General features: G+C 36.9%; 1 protein-coding gene across 4 annotated transcripts in view; it reads right to left on the bottom strand.

Moving 5' to 3' along the window:
• CNOT2 (CCR4-NOT transcription complex subunit 2) overlaps positions 1-13,443 on the bottom strand; it is a 90,863-nt gene that overhangs the window by 20,831 nt on the left and 56,589 nt on the right. For all 4 annotated transcript variants that reach the window (XM_031043267.2, XM_034062908.1, XM_034062909.1 and 1 more), the window contains 3 exons: positions 4,623-4,689; positions 1,600-1,747; positions 800-982 (listed from right to left, as the gene is read on the bottom strand). In XM_031043267.2, the coding sequence (XP_030899127.1) occupies positions 800-982; positions 1,600-1,747; positions 4,623-4,689 (398 nt within the window). The remainder of the gene's footprint in view (positions 1-799; positions 983-1,599; positions 1,748-4,622; positions 4,690-13,443) is intronic.

Here is a 13,443-nt window from a genome sequence, read left to right as displayed (position 1 = left end):
TTAGATTGGGTTGGAGGTGGCACCTGACTCCCATGAGCTTGTTTGTGCTCCACTTAAGAGACAGTCTCCTAGGGAAGGCCTGAAGGGAGAGAAAGGACAACACTGGGAGCACAAAGATTGTGAGGGTGTGGAATGAAGCCTGGAAAGCAGTCAGCTGTGCAAAGCTGTGACTAAATAATTAGAATTGACACACTTTCTACTACAAGTTTATCAGTATGAACTAAGCATAAATACAGTACCAAAACACAGTTAAAGCCTAATGAGTTGTGTTAGAATCCTGCCCAGAGTTAGAAAGAGCAGAAGTGATGGAGAAGCTTTAGGCAAATGACCAACAAATTCTTAAACAAGTGGCAAACCACTGTCTGTATTATTCCAGAATTTAAAGATGTAAAATTCTAGGTCTCCACTATATCTGGAATCAGTTAATTATTCTTCCACAGTAACTACTGTGTTTTTGAATCTTGCCACATTTCTTCCCAAACTCACAGATGAATAGTCTTAAAATGGATTCATATATCCAAACATCAAGATATGTTTCAAAACCAAACTTGGGAACACAAGAGAAACACTACATATTTTAAAGAAGCAAGAGTAGAAATTCAGTAGTCAGAAACAGAATTTAGTTTAAAGGCCTCAAAAAACTTGTATGAATATTAAAAGCATCTTCAAAGTTTATTGCCAGGAGACGAGAACAGATGAAGCAGCCTTTGAGCTTTGTTCTAATTCTATTAAGATTTCTCAGAGCAGGATTTAAACATGTCCGTGACTGTTCAGGGACAGTCCAACTAAACAGTCTTACCTGTTCACAGTAAAAGGTTGTCGAGAGGGTTGCTGCTTTGGCATACATATTATGCTTGGAGAGCTTCTGTTGGGGCTGCCTAACCCTGAACTGCTCATGCTGTTTGTCCTGCTGGGAATTCCAATGCCCTGACCAACCTGGGAGTGGTTCATCATATTCCTAGGATTCATAGGCAATATCCCCCTGAAAGAGAAAAACCATCCACAGAGATGAATCTCTACAATAGTATTAGGTTACTCATTTAGATTACTAACCTAGGACGGACTCTGAGCTGTTGTAACTTTGTGCTTAGCGTCAATATGGCATGTTTGGATTATTCTCTATAATTAATGTAGTTTTGGATTTCTTCAGAAATACCAGATGACCCATTACATACTAATCAAGTCCTTGGTCAAGTTTAGATATATATTTAAGTATTATGCATTTGAACTGGTGTTACAGCTCCTTTTTTAACAAGCACTTCAGATCTACTACCTTAATATTCTTATACAGTGTACAATATTGATACAAAAACTTTTAACTGTACATTTTCGAGAACAATAAAAAAAAAACAGCCTCTTACATTCTGAAGCAAAATTTGCCAGCAATTTGTCTTTTACATACAAAAATCAAATACTGTCTTACAGGAAGTCCTTACTGTTTAACAGTATTATTCCCCTAACACATACAGCGGTCAATAGAAACTACTTTTCTTTTTTAATTAAACAGATTGTAAAGTAGTTGAGGCAAAATATGCAGAACATTTAATAAGAGCTCTGCAGAAAGACACAATGGCAGAAATATTGGCTAACAATAAATACCTGCTCGGAGATGGAGGCGTATGAAGTGACATTGTTGGTACCCCTGTTGTTGGCGTTACGTGGCTCGGTAACTGAGTGCCTTGTGATAAGCTGCGATTTAACTGAGGGGTATTGTTGCTCATTCCCCTCATTGGAAGGCCTAGTGCACCTATTGAAAAAAAATTCAGAGGGGTGGAGATATAGAGCAATCAGGAACAAAGTCTTCTCCATCAGATGTAGATGGAAACAATTTATGTTGACAACCTACAAAAAAGTGTAAAGACTGAAGGAAAGTACACTGTGAAATCTAAGTCCCTCTTTGCACAGCAGAAGCTCAATTATGTAAAATTTAGCCCCATTTCTGTTAAATATTAGAAAGGCTCTTTAAGGAATTTCTGTGAGCAGCTAGCAAAATTTTGTTTCCTTTGAAATGTACACTGTAGAGAATGGTTCAGTTTTGAGCTTTTTGATAAGGACATGAAAATCTGTAATTATCTCAAAAAAGATTTTGAGAAAATTAGTAACTGCACTCAAGAAACATGCTAATTAGTTCTGAATAAACTGATATGTATTTGGCCAGTATTTAGAACGCTGATCTGTCTTGTTAAAAATTAAACAAACCTTCAATAAAAAAAGTTATGAATATTTAGTTAACAATAACATTGGTTTTAGGACAACAAAAGCAACATTTTTGGCCAGTTCTCTCTAAATTTAAGTTACTTCTATTTGGTAACAGAACTTCAGTACCCACAATCAAGTTCAATCATTTAAGAAAAGAAAGCAAGCAAAATTTTAACTGCCTTCTATTGGCATTTACAAATAATCAGGTTTCTAACACTGTGATCAGAAGTGCTTTCTACACTAACAGTTGGGTGTGATAGTATAAAGTAAGCACTTCAGTGAGGCAAAAAAAGAAATTAACTCAGAAGGACAAAAGACAACTAGCTGCTACCCTGTCTTAGAATGTCCAAAACTTGTTTCTTGTCATTCTCACATCCCTTTTCTGCGTTTATGTTTTCAAATCTAAACAATTCTATGATTCTAAGTTTTGGAATGATGCTCAGAGACAAGAAAAAGTCATGTAGTGCAACACATCGTAGAAACAAACTTAGCCTCTAAAATGTGATGGCTATCAGCAACAGTCTCTATTGCTTTGGCATAAGGCTGCTGAGGTAGACTCTTACATCTTTTATCTTGCAGACCAAATAGAAGACAAATTTCAATGAATCAGCACTCTCCCATGATACATCACCCTTGCAGAACAGGTGAATATGCCAGTGTATAATGTGATTAAATACTAAGAGTGCAACAAACAGACGTAGCATATGCTCAAGTTATCATCATGAACAAGGTCTACAGAAACATCCCATCATTCAGCTCTCACATTTTAAGAGCTGCTGTCTGTCCATGTCCTTCTCTACAAATTACAACCTAAGAAGTGTGCAGTAATGCTCACACTACTTCTTAATCTGAATTAATGGAGGTAAATTTGACTTGCAATAACAAGCCTCCTAAGACTTCATTAAATGCCGATTATACCAAGGTGTTTGCTGTAAATATTTTGGCAATTTGCTGCATCAAAATAATTTTAATGAATATAAATATATATTATAAATAATATTTCACACTGATTAACAATTATGTGAAATTTTAAAAATAAAGTGGTAAATAAAAAATGTATACACTTCCAAGCTAGATACATCAGACTGAAAAACCTGATTACAATAGGTTTATTTTGTGCAAGCATTTGCTTCAGCAAAGCCAATTTTATGCTAATGGTTACTTCTTGCTGTTGGCATTCTTCAAACTAGATTCTTTAATGTGTAGGGCTGTTACAGTGAAGTAGAACCATATTCCTGTGCTGGCAAGTAGGAGCAGCTGAAATATTTGCCATAAGAAGAAAAAAAAAAAAAGTATCTTTTTTTCCTTATGCTTCCTTTTTCCACTTTTTTACTTGAAACGAGAGATCTGCATGGGCTGTATTGAAGGCTGATCAGTTGAAAAGTTCAACAGTGCCATATTTAGGACCCCAAAAGCAAAGAGCCAAATATGACTCTCAGACTGGCCAGAAACTGCTCATATAAATCTCAGTAGCATAACCAAATGTCAGTGCATATTACCTGGTCACTCACAGCCACTGAGACAGTAAAAAACAAAAACAAAACCACTGTATTTTAAAAACTATTCGAGGAAAGTTGTGAAGCCCACACATCTAGCAGACAATGCTTTCAGTCTATCCAGATAAAGTCTAGACTCTATAAAGCAGGCTGAACTTTTTTCTTAGAATCCAAGTCAGATGCACTTGGCAAGAAAGTTGCAAACAGTGATAAAAGAGAGATGTTCAAAAATCCCTTTTACTTGTGTAACTGTACCTCAGACATCCTGAGCCACTTTCTGCCTACACCTCTCAGTTACAAGGAGGTTCAGTTCTCAAGGCTGGCCCTAAAGTTAGGTGGCTAGCAATACACACTGTGACTGTTGCTTTATAGGTCTTCTACTGCAACAGTATACACAAGAGTGTCAGATACAGAAAATAATCTTTAAGGTGTGGGAAAGATAAACACAGTGGTGCAGCAGGCAATAATCTTACTGGCATAGTTCTTTGCCAAATGCAAGTTACCAAGCACGTAAAGATTTAATTGGCTGCTGTTGAGCATGAAATATCAGTTATAATTTAAGCTATAATTTCCGTCCATTCCTTACATATTTTTCTGACTAGACTAATTTTGGCCCAGCTCACTTAACTCAGTTTTTCCTTCAGAGAGTCACAGTTACATCACAGACATTTCTTTATAGGATTGTATTTGGGTATTTAACAGTTATACGGTGTCAATGTGACACTCTGCATACTAAACACTGCAAAAATGCAAACTAAGCAAAGCAAAAATGTCTCTTAAAAAAACAACCCAAAACAGAAATAAGGAGACATACTACTGTTTTTACAATCACCAGAAAAAAAAGCTGTATGCACATTCTCTATCCAAAGAGCATGAAACTGTAACTTATTTAGCATAAACAAATCATCAAATAAAAAGAATTCTTACTTTGTTGCCCGTATAAACTTGCCCCAAACTGAGACAGCTGACCTGATGTTGATGGTGATGCCAGCATCTAAAATGTAAGAAAAAAAGATCAATAAAGACACAAAGATATTGTGCTTTTTTGCTCTGACAGTTTACATCAGTAAAAATAACAGTGTATTACATGTAAAATAATAAGTTTTTATTGGCATGTATAAAACCAGACTTTCTTGTACTGGCAATAAATAGCAGAGGAAGAAGATAAATGCTTTCAGTTTTAACTCCCTTCTAGCTAAGACATCCATCTTTACAGAAGAAATAATCAGTTATTTAAATCAGATGTAGGGTTATTTTCCCATGCAAAACATGCATCAGACAAGCAGTGCAATCCCTGCTCAATGCAGTAATATCAAACTTTGCACTTGCTGTTATCAGTTACAATAGCAAAAGGTGGGAAATGAATGCTAGGTAGCAGGTATATAGAAACTGATATGAACTTCAAATAAGATTCCAGTGTTAGAATTATAATGTACTGCCCTAAGAGCTGGTTTGTATACACCATATGAATAAGTAATATATGAATAATTGTTCCTGCTCATTTATGCCCACTTTGGAGACATCACAGATCATCAAATGTGTCCATTAATCCTTCTTTGTCAACTTTCAGACATGACACATGAAATGTGACAAACTAAAGATGCTCTTGGGAAGAGTAAGATCTAAATAAAAATATGATCTGTGAAGAAACATTGAGATTTGGGTTTGCATACTCCAAAAAGAAGGCAACTGTGGTAGGGACATAGTGCCAGATTTCCAGTCATTGTTGTAGAAGGAAAAGAATAAACTAATGATTCTATGATTCCATTCTCCATGCTGCCACAGAAGGCATTCATAAATTTGAGAAAACGGGAGATTTAGGGTGAATATTTGGGGAAAAAGTCCTTTGCAATCTTAAGAAAAGTTAAGCACTGAAACATCCCTCCCTGCATGTTTTTAAAGAATGGATTAGACATTCATCAACATAAGCTATAGCTGATTATCACTCGAAGCAAGAAGAGGTATTTATTAGTTGACCTAATCCTTCCAGCTCACAATCCTGTATGCTAGTCATACTTAGTAACCCATAGGCAAATTCTACTTGTTTAGTGCAGTAGTCTGGACTTGGACTGAATTTTACGATAGTTTCAAGGAAAGGAATGCCTGGATTCTTACACCTAAGGGGATTTCAAGCTTTTTCAACTTGAGAGTAAAGAATTCAAATCAAAATAACTTTTCCTATAATAAACTTCAAACTGCTTTGTTGACTTAACAGACAGATGCAAAACTCAAAAAACCTTATAAACTGCATCAGCCCTTCCAGCCCAAACCATTCCATGATTCTATGCTAATTGTCTATAATGGGGCCAAATCTAGATGGCAGAAATGAGAAAGACAATGTGCAGGATAGACACCAAATATCAAATGTAGCATTCATGCCTGTAAACCACAAAGTATTTATGATTTTCTGGATACATACAGAAGGCCAGAGAAGAGAAATGATAGCAGGCAATTATTGCAGACCATCAGAAAACGTGTGAGAAATATCACCCCAAAATACTACATGCTCATACATATTTTGAGCAAAGTGCATATATTTGAGAGTAAGCAACTACAGCAATTGGCATCCACGCTTGCATATACAAGAGGTCTGAAATACTAAGACTTTTTTTTCCTGCTTCCTGCAGAACAAAAACAAACAAAAAACAACAACAAAAACAAAAATACAAACCCAAACCTAACATATATGCCAAACTGGACCAAAGTTCTCCTTCCTTAGCAAAGAATTAGCTGTGAACAAAAAGAACACTTAAAATAACTACCAGCGGCTTCAGCTCAGCACTTACATAGCCAAGTTCACAAGCCACATCTGCATTAGCAAGTAATGCAGGCAGAGAGGAATGCACCTGTAAAACAAACAAGTTGGCCCTGAGGGCCTAACACACGTACTGTATCATTTCTAACTAAAGTTAGTTGTGACTAAGACACTTGATGCCATGGAGTCATTGCCTGTTAGTGAATGGAACATGTCTGGTGCACTCCTGGAGCATCTCTTCCAAACTGTTTTGATCCAGAAGGAATCAAATTCATTCACACCCAGACTGCTCTACAACATGAACCAAGCATGCTGAAGCAGGGACACTTGAGAGACAGACTTCAAAAGCACATTCCCCACCCAAACTAACAAGCTGATGTTTGTTAAAACATTGATAAAACAAGCTGATACAGTAAAAAACATTCAACAAGTTGGAAAACCCCAGAGCATGCTGCAAGGTTTGGCAAATTGTAACTGCATGGAGAAAAAAAAAAAGTTCTGAAACACTTTCAGAAATAAAAACCAAACACAAACCAACCAGACAGAGAGAACCAACAGTCAAAAAGTACTAACAGCTTTGGGACAGGTAAACAAAACTGTTAAGCCAAAAAGAAGGTCCCGTAAGAACAGCTGCTCAGGTCATTCAAAAATTGCTGTGATGGCATGTGATAGAATCAGCAGAAGATGGTACAAACATCAGCATAAAAATCTTTTATTTATGTTAACTTGGACTAAAAAAAAAAAATAACCCAGACCTAAGAGGTACTAAATTACTTGAAAGACAGGAAAAAGAATCCCACCTCTTCTATACTACTATGTGATTTTCTACTGCTAAGTACTTTAGACTACAGTTAAAAGGAAAGGCAAATAATAGTTAATGAACACTGCTTACTATAAATTGGATTTTCTTTTGAAATATTGCAAAGCAGGTCACATATACTGTGCCATTTGCTTTCACATTAGAAGCTAATTGCAAAGTGACTTGTAGAGAGATTGTTACTGAAAACCATAATAAAGGTCCAGTATTACATTCAGTAAGTCTAACAAATAGTGTTAAAGTCAAAACATACTTGGACCACAACAGATAACAACTCACAAGAAGAAATAAATGAAAATTTCTGTGGATCTGTTCCAAGCTGATTAAATGCATCACTTCTGAAATTTCATGCAGAAGGAATATGCTGCATGGGTATCTCACTTGTTCTCTTCCTAGCTTATTTTGTAATATGCCAAAAAACACTCTCCAGTGGTTTTTGTGTCACAGCCAAGTAAGGGGCAGTTTGAATTTTGTGGTTTTTTTTTTCTCCTATTATTATTTCCATATAACCAAGGTTAACAACAAAACTAAATTAACTAAAACCTCAACCTATCCTAACAGGACTTTTATCTGCATTCACAAAGTCTGGGCAACTATTATAGTCTACTCAAACTTGGTCTACCGGAGGTAACGAAGATTCAAGACACACAATATCAGCAGTATTAAAAACGTTCCTTTGGGCATTCTGCAATCTTTATCTGACTGGACTACTAGCCACACAACACACAAAACGTAACAGCTCTCTAGGAGCTGAACCTGCAACGGTGGCTGGAAATCGCCGAAGGTCATGATAACCTGAATAAAAACTAAACCAGTCTAACCTTAAGGTGACTAAAGCCTCTTGATGCTGGCAAGATCATTATTTTATTAAAAAAAAAAAATGCCAAAAATTACACCTGTAGCAACCTCTGAAAAACAAAATGTACCAGAAGCCTTAATTAAAAGCCTTAAACCAGCAAACAGCATATCCTAGCAGTATGTGTACAATATCAACTTTTAAAAACCAATAACTAATAACACTCAATCGACTCAAGACCTTGTGTACCATGAAGGGTGCACTTTATTCTGCTAGTGTATGGAAGAACCAATCATCAGTACTAGCATACTGAAGAACTAAGTGGATGACAGTCAACTAGAATGTGAACACCATTTTACTCATAAATCTCAAACAGTTCTGATCGTGGAAGATTCTGCATCTAAACTTAAACCAACTGATGATCAAAGAAGATGGCCCAATTTTTCTGGACTGGTCCACACCAAAATTCATTCAGTTGCAATGTGCTATCAGGCAACTTCCTATGCCTAGTGATGAATGAGATTTTACTGCAACTGCTTTCATTACCTCTTGATGGGTTTACTGCAATTAAATTCATATAAGAGTGTCAAGAACTTCAAGGAAACATCACCAGCAATTGCTTAAACTGTGCAAAACTGACGCAGTTTACAACCCTCTGGGGAGACTGGCAAACAAACCTGCAAGTAGAGGGAGGTAATGGGAAGAGACCCAGCAGCCTTTCCCAAGCAAAGTCTCAACTTAGGGCAGGGACAGCTGCCTGTCACTGTAACTGGTGTGCTAGCACACCTCTGCATGGTGGCACCAAGAAATCTCAGTAAAGCAACACTTCTGTCAAGGCTATTACATTGCGCAGTTATAGCTTAAAGCTACTTCCTTAAATGCAAGGCAAGCCAAAGTGAAAATACATCAATCCAGTGCCACAAAGTCAACTCCTAAAAGCAAACTGTGTTAGAAAAAGCAAGTAAGCCTGTGAATAATATCTGGCCCAATAAATGATGGGTTTCTCACAGATGCAAACATCAGCATCATTTTGTATTTGCACTGCTTTATTTCTGGTATCTGCCATCTGTGCTGCATTATTTAATAATAAAACAGCTGACCCTTAGCCTGAAAAGAATAAAGTGTTACACTGAGGTAAAAAATAATAATAAATCAAGATAGCAAATAACAGATAGAAAAACCACACAGATTTTTCTTTACTTCGGCAGGTTTTCAGTAGTAATATTAATCCTCCTCTGGATGAAAAACTACCTTTTAATACAGTGCTCACAAAATTACCACGTTAGAAGAAAATATTTCCAAATCTCAAAATCAGAGATGAGTGGAGACATTTGAAAGCCTTATTATTGCAGAGTATTATTTTCAAAGGAAAAAATTGTTTTTGATATAAATTATTTGTGAAATATAAATTCAAACAATACTGAAAAAAATAAATGAAATCTTATTCAGACTTTCGGAGTTCATCGTTATGGTTGTGGTGGTCTGCCATCAGTTGCACTTGTGGTGGTCTGCACCAGTTGCACCAGAAGCACAAGGAGACAGAAAGGCACTGTTGTTGTCAGCAGTATCTCAAGATCTTAAAAGGCAAGATGTTGCCGCTGAATGACACTACTAACGTAAGGTTAACACGGCTATTAAAGTAAAACTCTAAAATAAAATTCTCCCTGTGCAGATACATTCAGTTTGATGGTACAGTGTATTAATAAGCCAAAAGATTACTGAAAACTCACTGAAAGCTGTTACAAAAAATGTCATAAGCAATCAAGAACTAGGACAATAAAGGAAATATTTCAATGAAATAACCAGTTGCATATGAAAAACCTAAAAACAACCCCCAAGAAAACACCCCAAAATGAAACAACCAAAGCCACCCACACTCTTGAGCACATAAACCACTTATGTTACAATAAAGCATGTTCAGTGAATTGAGTTATTGTGTAAGAAACCATAACCTCCCCCTTCTAGAAAAGGCAGATGATTTTATGTATGGAATTAATCTGGTCCAAAGAACCACTTCAAATGCTAAAGCTGTCACACAAAAACTATTATATGTTGGTGATTTAAATGGAGATGCAGTAAAATACAGCTTTTAGATGCAGTACAGAAACAACATCTGCCACAGTCATTTAGTTTTTCTATTAAAATAAAATTAATCTAAATACAAACTCAATCATAGTGAAAATTATACACTACAGTTATCAATTGCAAAATTAATTTCTGAAAGTGATGTGAAATAACCAACTCAGATATATACTTTTTACAAACTGTGTGACAGAATACAAAACCACATTTTTCCTCTCTAAGTAAATTTAGTTTATCTTGTATTGTTTTATTTGATAAACACATCCAGGCTGCATTTCACATTCTAAACTTTTTGTTCTTTCTTCACACTTTACTATGAAAACGCAAGCTATAGGTAGAATGGCAACAAGCTCTGAAAGTGTAAACTGCATGAAAACACAAAAACTCCCTCAGTTTGTTTCTAATCTCATCCCTTGCGAGTGCTTCCAACTGTTTTCATTAATGGCATTCCAATTTTCATTAATTTAAAGTTTGGTTTTGTTTTCTTAAAAAAAAAAAAAAAAAAAAAAAAAAAAAAAAACCCATACTGTGTACTCACTGAAAGATGCAAAGAATGTTTAATCACACTCTGGAAAGGTAAAAAGCAACTCTTGGTTTGCAACCCACACTTCAAAAGAAAAAAGCTTGAGCCATGTATTTCAGAAAGCAAGCAGGGCAAAGCAACCCACCATTCAGTCAAATCTACATGTATGTTTACATGCAAAGTAATGCATACTAAAGTATTCATTTGCCATTTATAATTAAAGACATTGGAATCACAGACTGGTTTGTAGAAGGGACCTTATAGATCATCCAGTTCCAACCCCCTGAAACCTTTCACTAGACCAGGTTGATCAAAGCCCCCATCTAACCTGGCTTTCAATAGTTCCAGGAACAAGGCATCCACAGCTTCTCTCAGCAACCTGTTCCAAAGTCTCAACACCCTCCTAGTCGAGAACTGCTTTCTAATTAGATAATCTCCCAGCTGCCAGTTTAAAGCAATTCTCCGTTGTCCTGTCACTACAAGCTTTTGTAAAAAGTCCCTCTCCAGATTTCTTTTAGGCCCCCTTTAGGTACTGGGGGCTGCTCTAAGGTCTCCCTGGACCCGTCTCTTCTCCAGGTTGAACAACCCCAACTCTCTCACCCTGTCTTCACAGGAGAGGTGTTCCAGCCTCTGATCATCTCTGTGGCCTCCTCTGGACTTGCTCAAACAACTCCACATCCCTCCTATCTTGGGGGCCCAGATGCAGTATTCCAGGTGGGGCGTCACGAGAGCAGAGTAGAGGGGCAGGATCATCTCCCTTGACCTGCTGGTCACGCTCCTTTTGATGCAGGGCGGTGTATGGCTAAGTTTCAGGGCTGTGAGCACACACTGCTGGGTCATGTCAAGCCTGTCATCAACCAAAACCCCCATATCCTTTTCCTCAGGGCTGCTCTCAATCCAGTCTCCAGACTGATCTATTTTCTTCCCAAAACATGCCTTACTTTTTTTTTTCCTCCACAAACGATCAAGATCGAAACTATTCAGACTTTGGCAAGTTACGTTAATGTAAAGTAGCTCAATTCAGCCAGCCAGCAATAGTGTGAATGCTGCAACTGCTCCTGATACAAGAGGGTTCCATGGGAATTCTTAAAATACTTAAACATGCAGTATCTGAAGTTAAATTATGACTAAGTTAACAAACTCTCATGCACTGACTCAGGTAAAAGCCAAGCAAGACGCCTTAGGAAACAATATACCATAGTTTTCCTTAGAACCTTAAAAAATAACATTAGAAAGTAAACAAGCCAGCTGCAACAACATGGTATTAGGCAACCCTAAAGCCAATGCTGTCTCCATAAGACTGACTAAAGCCTTCCACATTTAGTTTAGTTCCAAACTGAGCAAGATTCTGGATTTCTATCTCCATGGTAAGCTAAGTCTTGTTACATGGTTTTATCTCTTGTAGAAGTAACACCTCTTTGTAAGGCCACATATTTGAAAACCCAGTGAGAGTTTGCTAAAGGTCTATAAATTACTTTAATAGAAGTTCACAGTAAAACACTTTAATAACAGGTTCTGACCCCTTCGTTGCATTGACATCACCATGTCCATTACAAGCCAAACCCACTGATGCCTTCATGCGACTGCCTCATGACAAACACCTGACTGATCCATCACAGACATGCTTCTCTGAAAAGGTAAGGCATTTCACTGTGTTCAATATCCAAATTTGAGGACCTCCTACAGCAGGAAATGTAGCACCAGGCAGCTAGATTAATAGTTGCAATGAGGCAAACCTAATCTGCAGGTTAGATCTTACTTGTCCCAGTTGCTAAAATACATTTGACTTCATAAGAAACCCATTTTGAAAGAACTAAGCTGCAAAAGAACATCAGGTCTTAACTGAGAAAGTCCAGCTAAGTTACAACAGTAAGATTGTTCAGAGAAGAGAACATGCTCAGCAAACCAACCCATTAGAAGTGAAAATCAAAGATTCATTATTATGTTACAGCGAGCATTTTTTTATCTGCTGAGCAATTGAGAAAGTGAACAACAAAGCACTGGACCAAGAAACAGAAATAGCGTTTACTGAAAAAGGTCTCCTAACTTTCTGCATAATTTGAGCAGATCTTCACTAAGAAGCATGTCTTTCTACTGTCAGATTTAGAACTGCATTTCAGAACAATAGATGATGCCCCGATGTTCTGCTCCCATGTAGGCATCTTCAATGGATTGGGCTTGACTCGTCAAACCTTGTAGAACATTTGTATTCTTACACATGAAAAATCAAATAATTTCAGACTGAAGAGGTCCCATCTTTTCTCAAAGCTTATTGTAATTTTTCCCTGCCCCCCATTTGAAGACAAGAGATTCAAAAGTATATGAAAACTTTGATATACCGATTTCTACAGTTGTCACTCTATCCAAATAAAAATACATGTAGTCTTGCCCTCAAAATGATTTTGCTGAGTGCACAAACAGCACAAAATTGCCACAAATAAGCTCTGTAATTATTTTGTGGGTACACTGTGCATCTTATTGTCAATTTAAGTTACAGGATTACATTTGTTTCAAGCCAAATCTTAAACTATTTTCTTACACTGTTCTATTTTCTGCAAGTTTTATAAAATATCTTATTTCTTTGCCAAAGGATTATTGACCTGGTTATCACACACAGATCCTAAGTGCAGCAGAATTCATAGACAGCATTCATGGATATAGCCTGTTCCACTTCCCTACTTAGCACAGCAAGGTTTGTGATGACTCAAGGCAAAGCCACTCATTTAGTAAAAAGGAAGCATTAGATGGCTTGAGCAAGATCTACTCTCATCTAAG

The sequence above is a fragment of the Melopsittacus undulatus genome, chromosome 5 (genome assembly GCF_012275295.1).
Source record: "Melopsittacus undulatus isolate bMelUnd1 chromosome 5, bMelUnd1.mat.Z, whole genome shotgun sequence".
Classification (NCBI taxonomy): Eukaryota; Metazoa; Chordata; class Aves; order Psittaciformes; family Psittaculidae; genus Melopsittacus; species Melopsittacus undulatus.
Note: the sequence above shows the minus strand (reverse complement) of the source record. Positions and strands in the feature narration are given on the sequence as shown.